The 18740-nt window shown below is 37.1% G+C and overlaps 1 protein-coding gene across 1 annotated transcript; it reads left to right on the top strand.

Moving 5' to 3' along the window:
* Positions 1–2576: 2576 nt before the first annotated feature.
* LOC134418032 (RNA helicase Mov10l1-like) lies at positions 2577–18119 on the top strand. The gene is made up of 18 exons (XM_063155881.1): positions 2577–2611; positions 2661–2775; positions 4088–4265; positions 4878–4948; positions 5325–5416; positions 6167–6225; positions 6779–6894; positions 7976–8006; positions 9105–9283; positions 9792–9938; positions 10726–10847; positions 11651–11750; positions 12129–12293; positions 13732–13905; positions 14669–14818; positions 16314–16421; positions 17132–17269; positions 18024–18119. The coding sequence occupies exons 1-18, from the start codon at positions 2577–2579 to the stop codon at positions 18117–18119; spliced, it is 2076 nt and encodes a 691-aa protein (XP_063011951.1).
* The last annotated feature ends 621 nt before the right edge of the window (positions 18120–18740 follow it).

Below are 18740 nucleotides of genomic sequence, written 5' to 3'. Positions count from 1 at the left end.
TGAAGTAAAGGGTAAAAAATTTCTTAGGAGGATGATTTAGCTCTAGTTTGAAAGATAGAGCTGCAGGCATGGCTTGCCTTCATGCAGATAGACATGTAGAAAGGATGATTTATATTTCGCTGTAAAGCCATAAAAGACACAAAGTCTTAGAGTCTTCTGAGAATACAGGATAAGCCACACAAAGCTTCATGGGAGGCTGCAGCATGAAGTTAACAAGGCTTAACTGGGTTTGCTGGCCACTTAAGAGGCCAGAGAGACTGCAAATGTAGACCATAAATTTGGACAGTTTGGTGTCTGTTTTGAGTTTTTATGTCAGAGAAAACCAGGATATAGTTTTAACCTGAGCAGATAGTCTTAGTTGGCAAAAGTGGTTTTCCTGCCAAAGAGAAGGTAAGCTGGAATTCTTCTGGGATGCATTTGTTTCCAGCACTTGGTAGCAGTGTTGGACCATGTAGTTAGGGTATTGCACTGTAGCAGTGCTTAGGTTTCATAGAAACCAATCTGACCAAACCTCCTCTTTTTGTCCCATGTGTCACTGCCCAAGCAACACTTGCAAATATAAAGTATGTTTTCCAGATTTAGAGGATTTTTCCTGCTTTCTCCGTTCAAGTCTTGAAGTTAGGGTTCAGTTTAGAGTAGCCTTTCACAAGGTGCTGCAGAGCAGTTACTGCAGACAGTGAAGGGATGTGCTTCAGGTTCTTCTGTTGGACCTGTTTGGCTCTTCTTTTGCAGTAGCAGTAATTCCAAGATGTTCCTTGTAACAGAAGTATTAATTCTATGCCCTAGTAGGTTGAGTGGAGGGATTTTGCATTTTACCCAAGATTTTGATGAAATTGTGGGGTTGAGATTTTTTGCTGGGGTTTTGAGTTGGTATTTTTTGGTTGAGTGGGGTGGGTGGGGTTTTTTTTAATTTTTTGGGATACCTGGATTGAACTTGAGGTGGGGGAGCGTTGAGGAATTACCCTAAATTAGCAATTCTCATATATGACTGAAATGAGAATTTATCTCATGGCTGGGGAAAATGAAGTGTGGCCATGTTGGTTTTAAGAAGATAACTTCTGTTTACTTGAAGGATTCATGGGTACAGTAAAGAGCTCCTGCTGCTTGGCTTTTCTGATTTTACTGTTGGCCGCTATATTGAAGCCACTGTAACAAAAGAAGAAGAATTACTTATAGCACCTGTACAACCTTATTCTCCAGGAAAGCCTAAAAATATTCCAGATTCTCAGCTAAGGAAGACAACAGTGGCTGCCCCTAAACAAAAAAGGTACTGTCACTTTGAGTATAAAATAATACTTACCTAACACTGCTCTGTTTGGTATTGTTATATCTTTTCTGTAATGCTGAGAAAGAAAATGTGAAACTGGGAGAATCTCTGCATGTTTTTACATATGCTGTAAACAAGATGGTTGTGGACATTTCTGATAGAAGAGGTTGTTTAGTAATTAACTGTTTGATTTCTTTGTAGGTTTTTCAAACAGAATCTCTAATGTGCAGTATGGTAATTAGATAAAACACTGTTTCTTTAGTTATCTACTTAGTAACAATTGTGTTATTGTGGAAAAAAATGGGAAACTGAGAATAGTTTTTTGAGATCATAAGCTTCTTAATTCATTACACAACTTTAATGTCTACATCTGACTAATGTCTCCCATCTTTCATTCAAAACTTTTGTTGGTGGTTGTCCATCTTTCTAATTGGTGTAGGTCTCTCTTCAGTGATGCTCTGCATCTGAGGGAGTTCTCAGCTCCTCCCTATTTAGTGTCAGACTTACACTAAATTGGCAGACTTACTTACTTATTGGCAGACTTACTTACTTATTGGCAGACTTACTCAGCATACCTTCAAATGTGGCTTCTAAGTCATCTGAGAGGATGTTGAAGAAAAGTAGCCCTAAGGTGGAGCCCTGTGAAACCCCACTAGGGACAGGTCACCAGTCAGATGTCACCCCCTTCACTGTAACCCTTTGTGCCCAACCTGTGAGCCAGTTGCTCACTGTCACATGATGTGTTTGTCCAGCTGTGGGCTGGATATTTTGTCCTGAAGGATCCTCTGAGACACAGTATCTAAAGCTTTACTGTCTTGTGATGACATCAACCAGGCCTTTGAGTATTCAGATGAATACCATCAGGTCCCATAGACTTACAGCAATCCAGCAGCAAATCCTGCAGAAGTTCAGGTTCAACTTGGAGTTTATCATTCTCAGTCATGACTCCCCAGCTAAGGGCAGTGGCACTCCCTTAGCCCCTCATTGATGTTGAGGACAGAGACAAAGAAAGCGTTAAACATCTCAGCTTTGTCTGTGTCCCTGTGTGTGAGGTGACCATCCTCATCGTGTAATGGGCCAATAGTACTTTTTGCAATTGGCATATTTTTAAAACATTTTTGTTGTCTCCCACAGTACTGGACAGCTTCACCTTCAATTGAGCTTTGGCCACGTGCATTTTTTTCCCTACAGCATCAAGGAGCATCTTCATAAGATCTCTTACCTTTCTTCCCAGTATAACGAATTTCTCAGTTGTCACTTTGAAGGAGTCACTAGTCTGTTGTGTGTGTGTGTGTTTTGGTTTATAGTCATGGCGATGTGGCATGTTAATCAGCTGGTTTTTACGTACATTACTTGAGCAAGCTAAATGTAATGTTGTACATTTTCATTTTAGAAATAAGAGAAGGTGGTGTTCAAACTTTCTCCCACATTTTACCATACCAGATGAGTTAAGAAAATGTGTGGAACAGCAATTAGACATACTGACCTTTCAGCCCCTCCTAGCAGAGGTATGTAAGTGCAGGTTTTATATAAAAAATACTTTTTGATATGGTGTTTTTGTTCAAGCACCTTTAACTTAGGAAGAATGTATAGTCCTTAGTGTAAGAGAAGATGACATAACACTTGTCAGGTAGACTTAAACTTCAGTTTGGATCCCATAACTTCCATGGGTTTCAGTATGTTACAGCATCCAAGCTTACAAAAGCATAAATGGGAAAATCTGAAAAGAGACTTGAAGTGTTTTGGGGGTTGACATACAGAAGCTGAAGAAAGATTTCTCTGTATTCTCACTTTTTAGGCATCACTGGAAGGGGTTTTTTGAGACGTCAGGAAAGTTGTTATTTCATAGAAAATCGCAATCTCTTGAATTACTGCAATAACAGAGGATTCTTTTCTGATTGTTAAAAATTGTTTTTGTAAACATCTTCAGATGTAATTCACTAAATCTTGTTCAAATTCTTCCCACAAGTATAGCAGTTTCAGAATACATATAAAACACCCCCCAAAAAGCTATAAAGTCTTAACAAGAGTACTACAATGATTCCTTCTCCAAAACTTTGCTCTGATTTCTGGTACAATATGGCTGCAGCTCACATGTTTTTATAAATTTTAAGTACTTACAAACTGGAGCTGACACTTAAAGTAAGAGGCTATATTGTCTGCTGACTAAACATCTCACATTAAACTTGGGATCACAGCATTAAATTAGTAGGTTAGATATCCTCTCTCAAAAAGGAAGATAAAGCTCTGTAGTGTCTATAATAATTTTACAGTGAAGGCCTGCCATCAATGGTTACTTTTTTTAACCACACCCTAAGCTTAGATAGAAGTTGGTCCTGTTGGAGAATACCTCTGCAGTGAGATTCGGTAAGCTCTGAGGGAGAAAATTCAGGTTCTTTGAGCTCGCCATGAGTTGCATGATCATCAGCCAGGGCCAAGACTGACATGACTCTCTCTTTTCAGCTGTCTCTGTCCATCTATTTAGATTTTTTGTTCTCTGGGCATAAACTGAGCCTAGAACTCAGTCTGTAGACTGCCCCTGAATTCAGATGGTGAAACTGCTGCTGTAGTAAGGAGAGACTTGGTTAACTCTTTAGCTGAGGGGCTGTTGTATTTGAGCTCAAGGACTATACTAATCTCATTTTGGCTATTTAGCAGGTTTAAAATATTATCTAGTGCATGGATGCATGTATTTAGATATCTTATTTGGCAACCCAGTTGCTGTGCAGTCTGTCTCAAGAAGTGTTTTGTTTAATGTTAGCAATAGTGGATTCTGTATCTGCGTGTACAACAATAATGTCTTCTGGGTTTTTTTTTCAGCGTCTTAATCTAGATAATTATAAAGCAAACTTTTCTACTCTTTTATGGCTTGAAGAGATCAAAGCAGAAATGGATTTAAAAGATTACTACATGAGTGGGGTTACTTTAAAAAGGAATGGGAACTTGTTAGTGCTGGAAGTGCCAGGAGTAGAAGAGGGCAGACCTCGCCTGATTCCAGGTAGAAATGAATGTGAGATAAAGTCAAATGGCATGTTGATCTATGTTTTCACAATGCAAACTATATTGTTTATTCATTTGTTTAAAGAAGTCTTTCAGACGTTTGAGCACAAAGTTATTCATTTAGGCTACTGGACAGGGGACTCAAGGACACTATGTTAGTGTTTCAGTCTTACAGTGGCTGCTATCTGAAGCAGCATTGCATGTGTCTGTTCTTACAGATGTTTCAGCACTTTAGGATTTTTCTTTTACAATAATCAGTGGGACTTTCAGCAAAAATAAACTGTGCAATGTAGTAATAGCTTTAAAAGCAATAAGTGTAGCAAAAAGACTGGGAAAGCAGCTAAAATTAAATTTAGAATTTCAAGTAATATACAAGATAGTGTTTTCAAGAGGTGTTGTCTGATTGCATCAATACTAGATACCTTTTATAATATACAACTACATATGGCATTTCAAAACAGTACTGATGGATGCAGCAACTTTGCTGAAGTTAGCCTCTTCCAAATTCCTAGTTTAATCATGCAGGAGGGAAGGAGAAATTACATGCTGCAGTGAAAATGTTGCTATTACTTGTAACAGTATTTTGCCTTTTAACTTTGTTTTCAATTAGGTGATAAGGTGATACTGAAAAGTCAGGTCTACTCAGATCATATAATAGAGTACATTGCCTATGTCTCTGAGGTAAGAAAAGTGTTTCTCCTCTTGAAAATACCATGGTCCACAGGTTTTATAGGGGAAGCTTGCAATTCCTGGAGTTGGAGACTATTTTAACCTGACTTCTGAGAAGATAGGTTTATTCTATCTGTATTTGGAATGGTGATTTTGTATTTTTGTTGTATTTTTGATAACTCTGGCTTCCATATTCTTTTGAGGTTATAATGTTTGCCTGCTCTGAAAGCACTTTTAACATAATCTAGATATGTAATGTGTTGTTAGTAGGTAAATCTAGATTTACATTTTGGAGTTGGTGGGGGGTTAAGTGCTTTCAGAGGTGCTTTTTTATGTTTAAAGTACTAAATCTTCATCAGGATCCTGACTTCTTTTATCTTTGTAACAGATATGTGAAGAAGATGTTACTCTTAAGGTTAATGCTGACTTTGAACGTGCTTACAACTTGGAGCCCATGGATGTGGAATTTGTTCATTGCAGGTGTTTTTATAAGCTTCCAGAAAGCTGTGTTTAATGATTCCTCTAGTAGAATGACTTTTAAAATATGACCATCGGCTGTTTATTTTGGTGGACACAGAGAAAGACACAGTTAAGATCTTGCCAAGTTTTTCACTTCTTTTCCTCAACCCACCTTTGCCACCATATTCATGGTTAAAAGACTTTAACTGTACAAGTGTGCAAAGAGTTGTTATCTTAATCATTTCTAGATAGCCACACCAATGCCAGATAGAAAAATGGGGAGGAATGAGGTGGGGTGTTTGGGGGTATTTTTCTTAGGTTTTGGGTGGTTTGGTTTTGTTTTTGTTTTTTTAATGTACTAATATAGCTGCAAGACTGTGCAGGAAGTAAAAGTAGCTGGTGATAATCTCCCATTCTTTTATACTTTTGTTTAATTCATGGGATGTTGTTACCTGCTTGGAGTTACGTAATAAATCTTCTCTGTAAATTCAGCCTTGCAAAGAGCTTCCTTGAAAGTGTTGAACACCAGGCTATCTTTGTATCACTGAAAAGCCAGAGACTATGTGTGTCAATATTTTTCATAGCTAAGCTGTTTATACCTCTGCAACATATTTCTCAGTAGATTCTTTTTTTTTTTAAACACACATTTTTATATAAAACCTTTTTTTTAATGCACAGTAAAAAGTACCAGGTAACTCCTAGGAGTGTGCTCTCACAGTATATGGAAATGTAAGCTTTTACTTTAATTACAAATCTGTATTCTGGTTCCAGTATTCCTAGCAGGCGATGCCAGTTGGCCATTCAGCAAGCTGTGTACCTGGGTGAAAAAGGTACATTTCATTTGACTGTTAAGCTGTCTAGAGGAGTTTCTTTGTTTCTTTGTGCAGAGTCCTGTGGATTTTATTGCTTTCACATCAGGGCATACTGGGACGAATGCATTGTAATTTGTTCTTACAGGAGTTTTCCATGCCTTAGGGGCTTTTTGTTTTGGTTTGGTTTTTAAGAAGAAAAAACAATACTGAATGTGTAGAAGGTTTTGTCAAAATTATTTCATGTTGGCCATCACAGGCAGGAGGATAGGAAGCAAACTTTGTGAACTGTTAGAGCCAACAAGAAATGTAGGACTCATGCATACTGCTATAATAATAGCCAATGAAATGGCTGTGCTTTGTATTACCTCAGAATTTATTAAAAACCACTGATTTCCTGTTCCATGGTTGAGTTGAACAATGCATGTGAACTTCACTTATTATCACCTTAGTTCTTATAAACCAATTTTGGCAGCTCAGACTAAGCTGATGTATCAACAGTAAAATTAATCAGTGAAATATGCAAAGTGTTTGTTTGAAATTTCTCTACTTTCTTTTTCTCTGCTTAATTTAGTGTTATTTCCTGAAAGGCTTGTGTTACAATCACCACAAGCTATCAAGACCCAGAATGCTACAGAGTATTGTGCTGTTGATGATGGCCTTAAACAACCTTCACAGCAGGAAAGTAAGGTAACTATTCTGTAAATGTTCCTTAAAATACTCCTTCATTCAGATGGGTACCAGATACTTACTGTACAGCGATTGCCAGAAGGGACTTGAATAATGGAGTATCAAAGAATCAAATTGTATTCTGCTGCATTCTAATGACAGAAGTTTTTGTTTGCTGCCTGGAGATGGGAGATTTTATGACAGCTGATACTATAAAGCTTACAAAATGGAAAGTGCATATTAAAAAAAGTGTGTGATTGTGGTGGAAATTGTCAGATTTGCCTTAGACTAGTTCTCATAGCTACTGTTGAGTAGATACTGTAAGTCCAGTTAATGTGGCAGGAAATAATTTTGTAATAGAAGAAAAATCATCCTTTTCTGAGTAGATTTACCCAGGCTTAGCTGCCACTTATATTAGTAAAATGTAGAAAGGACTTTTGGAGGCTGCCTAATTCTCTTTCCTTTTTGAAGCAAGACTGTCACCAGCGCTAAATCAAGTCTGCTTGGGGGCATGTGGCAGCATTTCTTTTTTTTTTTTGTCTAGACTTTTCTCAGTGTCTGCATAACCTGTACTTCACCACCTTTACACTCAAGATTTTTTCCTAATTCCCTAATTATTTCACCTGGAGTTTGTGCTTTACAACAAGGAGTAATCAATCAATCTGATTTGGAACCAGTATTTTTAAGATGACATCCAGAACCTTGCCAACACCACATTCCCTACAAGCAGTTTTCTCCTGTGCTGCCATCTAAAGAGACATGTCCACCAAGGAAGATGTATCTTTCAAAGTGGTCTGGAATTTGACTGCTGTTGTGGAAGCAAACAAGTTATGTAATCATGGCTTCAGAATCCTCATCTGAGCCTGCAGAGTATTTATGAAATAAATGTCTAATGTTAACAGAGCCAAAGTATTGGAAATCTTAAACTTAACATGGAAATTCCTGGCACCTTCTCCTACTGTTCTTACCTTTCTGTCTTAACAGTAGGTATTCTATTTAATAGGAAAAAAATTAAAGCTTAGCAAATTCAAAATTATCAGGGAAGATAGTTGCCTGTCTTCATAAGGTTATAAATGCATTTATCTTCACTTTCTCTTTGCAGATCAGAAAAAAGCAGAACAAACAGACAAAAGGTATGACATCAAGGGAGGTGAACATAACAGAGGTGATGAGAGTAACTCTGCAAAAAAGCCAACTTGGTATATTTTCTGTGCTTAAATAATAAGTATCACATCAGTAAATCAGGCTCTGCCTTTAAAGACAAACTCTAGAAATACTAGCAGGAAGTTTCTATGGAGGCTTTTGGTGCATGACTTAAACATCTCTAATTCACAGAATCTAGAATGATTTGGGTTGGAAAGGACCTTAAAGATCATCGAGTTCCAACCTCTCTGCCACAGTCAAGAACACCTCCCACTAGACTGGGTTGCCCAGAGTTCACCCAGGCTGGCTTTGAACACTTTGTTTGGGGGAAGGGGGAACAAGCATCTGATATTTTGTAATAAATAAATAGTTGTTTCCCAGTCATTTACTTATGACTTTTTGATCATATTCAGAGTTTTCAATTTGTTATTGGGATGCTGTTTCTCATCTTTGGGAAAGTTTTGCTAAAGATGCTAAAACTTTTTCAAGTATCCCAGATTATTCCTATGCTTTTTTTTTTTGAAAATATGACTTTAAATATCATTTTAATGAAATGCCTGAGAGGAGAGTGATGATGCCATTTTTTGTCAAAAGTATTTTTAAGAATTTCTGAGAAATTACCTAGAATGCACTTCTGTCCAAAGTTTAATAAGATTCTACTGCAGAAAGCTGAAGTTAAACTAATTCAAACAGGATTAAGAAAAAAAAATTCTAGCAGTTGTAGCAGAGGGCTGATCATGTAATACTGGTACCATTCCCTAAGTGCCAGTTACTGGAAGTTTCTCAAGTTTTGCTGTTCTAGGACAAGAAAGTGAACTTGATTCTAAAATTACTGAATAGAGTTTTTATTGATTGTTTGGTTATGTAATCAGGGTCCTTTTCTGCTTTTCAATAAAGAGCCAGTACACTTTAGAAATATGAATGGCTTATTTTCTACTTGGTATTCAATGAAAATGGAATTTTAGAGAAATTCATTGGTTGTTACCGCAAAAGGAAAACAAAAAATGTGCAGAAGCATATTGTGAATTGGAATTGTTTTAATCTATTTACATTTGTGAATTTCTGAGATATGCTTGTCTCGATTACAGCTGGTGAAACTGTGGCACTTAAACAGAGAGATGGTGAATTTTTCAATCCTGTGCTGAATGTGCAACAGAAGCTGGCAGTAAAAAGGATACTGAGTGGTGAATGTCGCCCAACACCTTATCTTCTCTTTGGACCACCAGGAACTGGAAAAACAGTCACAGTAATTGAAGCTATTTTACAGGTAGTAGTAAATAACAAATCAGTCATCTCTAATCTTTTCCATGTTGGAACATTTATAGTATTTCTGTAAGTGCCAGCATATTTTTTTCCAAAGGCATTTTCAAAATACTCTTTTAAAATAATTTTCTACAGCTCCATGGAATGAGGAAAATCCATCTTCATATGGATTTAACAAAATTTTGAATGGCTTATTTTCAAGCCTTTTTGTCTTTAAAACTTCAGTGAACAGTATCTACTTTGTGATTCCAGTAGTGCATAATGTATTAATGAAGCACAGTGTACATTAATGTGATAATCATTAATTAGTTCTGTTATGGCTACACTCAGTTTGAGACTACTTAGTCATAACTGTTGGCAGGAGCATTTCTGAACTGCAAAAGAATGAATGGAAATCACACATGTGCAGAACTCCTCTGGGTTCTGTATTCAGTAAAATAAAATGGGAATGTTTGCACTACTGCTGCTTCTTAAATAACCTTTTTTTTTAATATCTCTCTTCTTTAATGTAGATACACTTTACTCTGCCAGACAGTCGGATTTTGGTGTGTGCACCATCAAATGCTGCAACAGATCTGATTTGCTTGAGACTGCATCAAAGCAATCTCTTAAAACCAGGAACTATGGTTCGAGTTAATGCTGCCTTCAGGTCAGCAGAGGTAAATATTAGAGATGCCTGCCACTTAAGGTTTCCATTTTAATATTTTTACCTTAAAATACTGATTTAGTATTTTAACTCTCAGTGGCTATGAGGCCGCTTAGGTTTGCTTAGCATCCAGAGTATTACATTTCTTCAGCTTTTCCAGAAGATTAACTGGAAAGTTGATCATAATCCTTAATTTGATTGTATGAGCATAAGATCTTCACTTTTTTCTTGCTATGCATTACTCTACAAACAGCAAATAGGCATTGGTGGGGATTTTTGATTTCATTTAGGTTTTTTTTTTGTTATCAGTCCAGGTTAAGACTGCTTACACAGAAAGTAAGCAATTAGGATTGTCATCTCTATGCAGGACACACACCTTGTGGGTTCATTTCATATATATACATGTATATGTATACATATGTATATGTATTTACATGTAAATGTGTATATATAGAGATATACATTTGTATGTATATACATATGTGTGTGTGTGTGTGTGTGTGTGTATATGCACATATATGTTTGTGTATATATAGATGAGTACATAAAATAGCCAAAAGTTCCATTTTGATCCTTACAGTAAAGCACAGATGTCTTCCATATGTACTATTTTCTTAGGAAAATCAGTTCATTCATTTTGGTGTATGAATGGGTGTTAGTCTATGTGTTTTGCTCAGCTTTTAAAACAGTTTTCAGAGAGCTTGCTTTTCTATTCAGATTTAAAATTTCTGTTTTAGGCTGGCAAGTTGTTTTACCTTTTTATTTTTTTTTCAAGTGTTTTTTTACTTTTTTTTGTGCAGCAAATTGATGACATGGTGAAACCTTACTGCAAAGATGGTGATGATATTCAGAAGGCATTGTGGTCCAGGATTGTAATTACAACATGCAGCAGTGCAGGACTGTTTTATCAAACAGATACACGGTACAGTACCATAGATAGCAGTGTCACTGAAGTGGCTGAATGACACAAACCCCAGAGCTTTTACAGCCTGACTGACCTGTCACTTGGGCTGTTTTAATAGTTTATTGCATGAGCCTGTATTGTGTTAGAGAGCAAAGCACTTGGTTTGAGTAATGTTTGAGCAGAAACTTTCCTCATGGTAAATTTAAGAATTATCTTGAGAAATGTTTAAGATTTTTGAAACAATAATGTCTCCTCTGCCCCCTGTGGGAATTACATTGCTCTTGACAATCACTTTGGCTCAAAATGATTGCCACACTAAAAATTACCATGTATTTGGTTTTTATCAAGTCCCCTTTAATAACTGTAAACAACTGTCATATCCAGTTCTTTTAACCAAGGTTGTGTCTGACTTGGATTTTAATTTCAGAAAAGGACAGTCTAAAGCTTTCCTATCTCAAGTTGTTTGGCAGAAACAAAGCTTGGGGATTGTTTTTGCTGTACCAAGTGCCTTGTTTTAATTCAATATCTTAGGAATACTGAGAATAAGGGAAGCTTTTCTAACTATCTTAACGTTGCTACAATGCTTTAATTAAAGGTTGTGTATATCAGAGTATGTAAGTGAAATCAAAGAAGAAAAATGAAAGTTAGGGGATTGTTTTTTCTGTATTTCCTTCTGGAAATACCCATCTTTGCTCTGTGTCTTTGGGTTGCCTGGCACACTTGACAAGGATGTTAACACAATTGCTGAGGTCAACCACAGGGTGGCAGAACGAACTAATCTGAAAACAGCCCTGTTTCAGGTTAATGTTACTTAATTACAGGCTTGGACATTTCACTCATGTGATTCTGGATGAGGCAGGTCAAGCAAGTGAACCAGAGAGTCTCATTCCTATTGGGTTGATTTCAGAAGCTGATGGACAGGTAATTCTCTTAACATCATTTACTGAAAGGGAAAAAGCTTGTTTATTATTTTCATATTTTGTGGATTATGTAGAGTGCAAGCAGCCATTTTCTGGTAATGAGTTTTTTAATAGAGATTATTCATGCATAATATCAATTCTCAACACTTAAACAAGTTTCTTTACCTCTAGAGCAAATCTGTGCTGGGAGGACTGGGTCTGTGTGGGAGATACCACAATAAAGGATGTGTTCTGTTCTTTGCAAACAAATGTTTGAAAGAAAGCAGAATACTTGATATGAATTGGTCTTTGAATTCTGAAACATGTATGTCATTATAAAATGAAGTTTCAGTAACAATTATTTTAATCTAAAATGGATGTTTTTAAATTTCATATACAGATAATTCTCGTTGGAGATCCGAAGCAGTTAGGGCCAGTAATAAAATCTAAACTTGCACAGTCTTTTGGATTAAGTATGTCCTTGCTAGAAAGACTGTCATCAAGAGAGCTATATCTCAGAGATGAGGATGCCTTTGGTGCCTGTGGAGCATACAATCCTTTGTTGGTGAGTTAAGCCTTCCATCAATCTTTTTCAGCTCAATCAAAAAAGGAGAACTTGTGGCTTCTTGCCACCGTTTTGCTCCCTGATGCTTAATGATAAGTCTAGCTTGAGCATGAATTCTCTAGAAAAGCTTGATTAATTTGCATATGTAGTCTGAATAGTAAAGATGCTGACTCTTCCATCATGGTAAAACTTTTCTTTGAAGGGATCCTCTATTCTTAAGTATCATAAGTCAAATATGGTGCACAAAGCACAGTTGTAAATAATAGCTTAAAATTCTCTTTCACATTCATAGTCCAGGTTTACCATTACTTCATTTTCCACAGATGAAAAAGTACAATTTCTGCTTTTACCATAAAAAGACAGAGTATCTTCTTTGAAGATTAATTTTGCAAACATCATGTTTCACAAAGGAAAGAAGAGAAATTGTTCTTATTTCTGTATCATGTCTTCATTTGAAGGTTAGCTTCCCCAGATTTCTGTATGGGCAAGTACCTAAAATCTATGTTAAGTGGCAGAGGTAGCATAGTATTTAAACAATTACAGATGTTTGAGCTGCTTTAATTACTGTCTGAATCCCAAACATAGGGCTGATGTTAAGCTTCCTAAGGTGCCTTCCTATTCTCATGGTGACATACTTCAAAGGACTAAACTGAGAGCAAAAGATGACTAAATGACCATGGAAATAGAGAAGGGAGGAAATCTGATGGCACATTTAAGGGTGAAAGTGAGGGTATTTGGACCTAGGCTTTAGGTCAGGTTCAGCCTGCTGAAAAACCTGTCACAATTCCTCCTAAAATCTGTTAGCACAAACTCTGGTTGTTGTGTTCCTTACGTGGTGCTTGAGGAGAATTGGCATAGTGAGAGATCAGGAAATGGGAGGGCTTTAAGGACAGGTTTTGACTGGAATATCCTATGTTATCCCTTTTACAGGACTGGGGTTTTTTGAACTGGTCATTACTTTCTGGAATGCTTCCTTAAGATTATTTTTTCATTTAAAGACCTTTAAAACATCTTTTGGATGTTTTAAGGCCAGCTTCTGTCAGCTGTTCCGATGCTCCCTGTTTGCCTGTCAAGACTTTCTCAGAAAAAGACATTGTATCCATTGAAATCCCATGGAAATAATATGACTCTTAAAAAAGGAGAATGTGTCTATACATCAAATGTTTCAAGAAACTGGAGAATGTCCCATTTGTCTATCATGTACATTCAATTCTCTTTGCTTCCCCTTTGGAAGGGAGGGAGATGGTCCTTCAAAAAACTGCTTTGGTGTACTTCTTACTTACAGAGGACCACAACTGCAGTTTTTGCCTTGAATACAGTTCTTTGGCAGCCTTAGAAATGCTAAATGCTAGTGGATGGTAAGGTAGTAGCTGTGTTCTGAGAAGTCTGATGAATAATTACCTGTTTCAGTTACAGATTTTGGATTTTGTCTTTGCAGATCACTAAACTCACAAAGAACTACAGGTCACATTCTGCGTTGCTTGCCTTGCCATCTAAATTGTTTTATCATAAGGAGCTAGAAGTTTGTGCAGATACCTCAGTAGTGACTTCTTTCTTGAACTGGGAGAAATTGCCCAGGAAGGGATTTCCATTAATTTTTCATGGAATAAGGGTATGTGAAATGTTCATACAGTGAACTAAATGTATAGGCTTGCTAGCAGCTTGCTGATTTCTTTAGAATAAATTCTAGAAAGGATATGAAAAAAGCTTAATATGCCTTTCACAGATAATGTGACTTCCTGACCATCTGGTTTTAAAAACAAATACTTAAGTCACATATTTAGTAGGAACTTGAACAGCTGCCTCCTGAAGTGCACTGTGGAGACATTTTCATGCAAGTTTAAATTCATAGCAGATGACCAGACTGGTGTTACCATCAGCTGCTCTAGATTGCTTTTGATGAGGGTTTCCTACATTCAGATGGTTACAAGCCTCTAAAACTAAAAGATCATTAGAGCTTAACTTGGCAGGTGAAAAAGTAGTATCTTGGGAAAAAAAAATTCTTGAATCTTCCAAGAAGTTAGTAAGAAGTGGTAATATCTGCTGCTTGGAGAGGCTTGGTTTAGAACTCTTCCGCCTTGAAAAAAGCAAGATGTCAGGTTATTAACATGTTATTCTGAGTTGAGCTATAACTCCTTTGTTGCATACTTAAAATACTTTTGTTATATTGCTTATATTTATAAATTATAAAAATATATATAAAATGTCAGGTAATACTTGTTCTCTCGCAAAGGTGTATAGAGAGGGAGAGAAATGATATAGAATATTCCATCACTTTTTTTTGCATTCAGGAGGTATAAGAATAATGTGTTAATAAGTACATAGTCATTTCTGCGCCTGATCTCCATCATCTCATTTCCTTTCCCCCAACACAGGGCAGTGAAACACGTGAAGGTCGCAGTCCTTCATGGTTCAATCCAGCCGAGGCAGTCCAAGTGATGACGTACTGTTGCCAGCTGGCCAGAAGGGAATACTCTGCAGTGCCAGTGACAGACATTGGAGTGATTGCACCATACCGCAAACAGGTACAGTGTTCAGCAGGTCTGATGTCTTCAGAGCCTCAGAGTTGCTGTATTCTCCGTTCTCAGCCTGTTGTCTCTGCCTGGTTAGGCATAGAATGGCCTTGGGACAACCCACGCTCCAAAGGACGAGTGCACTCTTCAGATTTTTCGGTCTTCAATATTGTTTATTAATTCTTATCTACAAAGTCGTCCCCCAGCCTGACAGAGGTCTGCCCAGCAAGACAGCCATGGGCACACTGACCTCCCACTGGGCAGTCGTCTATTTTTATACTAAAAACTACGTATAAGATATTTACCTTCACCTTCCAATACCTTTTACCCTTATTAACAAGTGCACATTTAATGTGAACCAATCTTAAAGTGCCAGCATCACCACCAAAGATGGATGACAAGAAGAAGAGGAGAAGGACAAGACACGCCCTAATTCCTCCATCTTGTCTCCTAAAAACCCCCCTGTACCAAAATCCCAAAACTTGTATTTTCACCCTGTGAATAATCAATTCCTTCACCACTTATCCCCAAGTGGTGAAGGAATTGGACACCTCTTGTCCTCACAGAGGTGGCACATCCCGTGCAGGGTCAAAATCCAACCACCAAGCACTTCTGGCAACATTTCAGGATTTCCGAGCCCCCAAAGGGTTGTCTTGGTAACTCTGGACATGAGGAGTGATGTGCTGAGTTCCCACACTGTATTTCATGGTGGCTGTGTTTACAGTTATTTGTTTTTTCAAATATTCATAAGTATTCATACTGTTGATGTTACTGAATTTCTTACACTCCATAAACAATAATTTCATATGATTTAATGCGACTTTGTCCTTCATCTGCCTATAATACAAGGCATATGATAGTAATGTCCACATTAAAAAAGTCACTTTGTATTGCAGGAACACTGATTAGAAAGTAGTCTTTGACTGTAATCTTCAGCATAGTCAGGCAGGATTTCTTCTTAAATCTTTTGGAGCACTTCAGTTATAATCTCTGAACAACTTTTAGCAGATGGCAGTGCAGTAATCCCATATGTACCAGGATCCCAGTGCCTGAGACTCCTTGTTCTCTCTCTCTTTTGATGGGTACTTAAGATCATACCCCACATCTGCCTGTCCCTCTGCATGATGCTCCTGGCAAGCAAAGGTGGAATCTTTGTTGTCATCTTCTTCAAGGGCTAATGGAAGCTGCTTGTCCTTGGATCTGTCATATGCATCGTTTTGGATATGATGCACACTGGAAAAAGAGGGTTTAAGGATCTGAGTTATCTTTAAAATCTGGACTACTAAAAATCTTGCCTTCTATTCAGTTTATGGTAGAGAGTACTCCTTTACCTAAGTTGTGTATTAGCTGTGATACTTTCTTGTAGGAAAAGTTACTATGTTATTTGAAAATCTTACTAGTGAATGATTGTGTAGCTTGGTGTATGTGGTATGGTTTCGGTTTTAAAGCAGTCCACCCTCAAATGTAACACTAAATTCCCTCAACCACATTTTTTTTTTCTTGATAGGTGGAAAAAATTAGATTTCTTCTCAGAAGTATTGATTTGGAAGACATAAAGGTTGGCACAGTAGAAGAGTTTCAAGGGCAGGAGTACATGGTTATCATCTTATCAACAGTGCGTAAATTTACTGTGGTACTATTGAGAATTTTTATGTGTCTAATTCTCTGTGTTTCATTTTTGATATAGGCCTTTAAAAAATTTAGAAGCGGTATTTTTGTCAGTCTATCACAGTATTTGAAAGCAGAGCTTATTAAGTGCATGCTTGTTTAGTTGCTCTTCTCTTGAAAATATGGATTGTTAAAAATCTGTTGCTTTCTGTTTAAATAATGGTAGTAGTACTTCATACTTGCAGCTTGGAGGAAGAATCCAGGATTTTCTCACTTTTTTTTTTTTTTTCTTCCTGAGGGCAGTGGTACTGTACTTACTTTCACAAGTGGTATGATGATCAGCATCATACCATAGCTTTTCAGTCCACTATTAGAACTCCCTTAAAGTATTTCTAGGTATGTACTGCACTCTTATTTATAAGAACTCATTATTTAGGTAGTGAAAATTTTCTTTTTTCAAAGATAAGTTCAAGTATGGATGAAAAATGGGTAAAAAAATAATGAGTCACAGTTTTAGCACACTACTTGCTTTGGCTGTTTTTCCTATGTTAAGACAAAGCACACTGATGAGGCTACTGAAGAAGGCATACTGAAAAACACATTGTGAATTGTCATTCAGCTGAGTGGATTTTTGCAGTAAGGAAATACTATGTTAAAGTTACACTGTGGTATGTTGTATTCTCATCATTTTATTTCTAAAACTATCCTTAATTTTAGGTGCGATCTCAGAAAATGGTAATTGATGATGAAAAACACTCTCTGGGCTTTCTCTGTAACCCAAAGAGATTTAACGTAGCAATTACTCGAGCAAAAGCTTTGCTGATTGTCGTGGGAAATCCTCACGTTCTTGTGAAAGTAAGTTTTGGGTTTATATCTTTGAATTGCATATGTTATTTGCCCCAGCAGTTGTATGATTTTGTGGTTAATCTGATGTGAGGAAGCATCAGAACATGTTAGGAATATTGTCCTCAGTCTGCATTTGGGAGTATCTGATCTCCGTGTGTTCAGTACGAACAGACAGTTCAGGCACACACACAGTAGATTTCCAAGCACAAGGGAAATCCTGCTCTGTGTGTACAGACTCCTAGCTCCTTTTTGTCTCCAGCCTGGAGGCTCTGACCTCCTCTCAAGTTCTCCAGCAGCATGCAAGTCCATTAAGCATGTTCTGAATGACCTCACACAATTAGGTTCTTCACAAAATGTAGTTGCATCACTTCAAGTGGAGGGTGGCAGAAGTGATTGTTCTCAATTAATGCAACAAGTGCCAGGGAGGACTCCTTTTGGACTCATGCATGGTCCTTCCACAGGAATAACTTCAGCTTGTCTTAATATCTCATTTTATGTCTGACTTCACAAACAACAAGGAAAACTGTTCCAGAAATGGTCTGAATGAAAATTTAGTTCCCCTACATCTACCATGTAACTATGGAAGTGAGAGCAGCTGTAGGTACCTTCCTCGCATTTTGCACCATACTTGCACCATTTGTAGAGTTCTGTTTCTGGAAGAGATCCTATTAAATCTCTTACATTCATGTGCCATGTTAATTTGTTTGCAAATTCACTTTACAGAGCACCATGATTACAATTATATATTAATTTTCTCTTGTAGGATCCCTGTTTTTGTGCACTGTTAGAATACAGTTTAATGAACAGAGTTTATATAGGTTGTGACCTGCCCACAGAGCTGGAACACCTGCACAAGTAAGTGTCTGGTCTTCAGTTTAACCTTGCCAGATATTGATCAGTTTTCAGTATTTTTAGAGCTGGTGTCATTTGGAAGATTGATCAGTACAACAGCCTGGGTTACCATAGTAGGATTGGATTTTGCATTCCTAAGTAAACATTATGTAAACATAATGGTGTAATGTAACCCTGTTTTCTCCTGCCCCGTAAAAGAATCTGACCATTAATTATTAAATAAGAGCTGTTGTTGACTTTGGTATCTTATGTATCCCCAAATGATAATGGCATATTTGATCATCATTAAGGTGGAGGGTACAGCAGAAGTATTTAAGGTGATTTCACTGTAGTTAAAAACAAAGTGCTTGAAATTTTAAATATGTTCCTTCTGATAACATGTAATAAATACAGTGTTCAATGGGTATTATAGGGTTCAATGATTACATATAATCACCCTAGATTATACTATTTTTTTAATCAAAACTGTTGTTTATGGGAAAAGTAAGCAAGATTTTTATGTTACTCTCTTTAATTGACAGGTGTGACTAGTTTTTTGATATTCAAGATGCATTCAAGAGTTTGGTATTCATCTGTTTTGAAACTAAAAACACTTATAAGAAATTTAGTCCTGAGCAGATCAAGCACT

This window comes from Melospiza melodia, chromosome 4 (assembly GCF_035770615.1).
Source record: "Melospiza melodia melodia isolate bMelMel2 chromosome 4, bMelMel2.pri, whole genome shotgun sequence".
NCBI classification, from domain to species: Eukaryota; Metazoa; Chordata; class Aves; order Passeriformes; family Passerellidae; genus Melospiza; species Melospiza melodia.
Note: the sequence above shows the minus strand (reverse complement) of the source record. Positions and strands in the feature narration are given on the sequence as shown.

What these genes read in the sequence shown, in the direction of transcription:
- LOC134418032 (XM_063155881.1), top strand. Translation starts at nt 2,577, where the DNA reads ATGGCGATGTGGCATGTTAATCAGCTGGTTTTTAC. An exon ending in CTTCACAGCAGGAAAGTAAG is followed by an intron (nt 6,895 to 7,975) that starts GTAACTATTCTG and finishes TTCTCTTTGCAG; the next exon opens with ATCAGAAAAAAGCAGAACAA. An exon ending in TAATTGAAGCTATTTTACAG is followed by an intron (nt 9,284 to 9,791) that starts GTAGTAGTAAAT and finishes TCTTTAATGTAG; the next exon opens with ATACACTTTACTCTGCCAGA.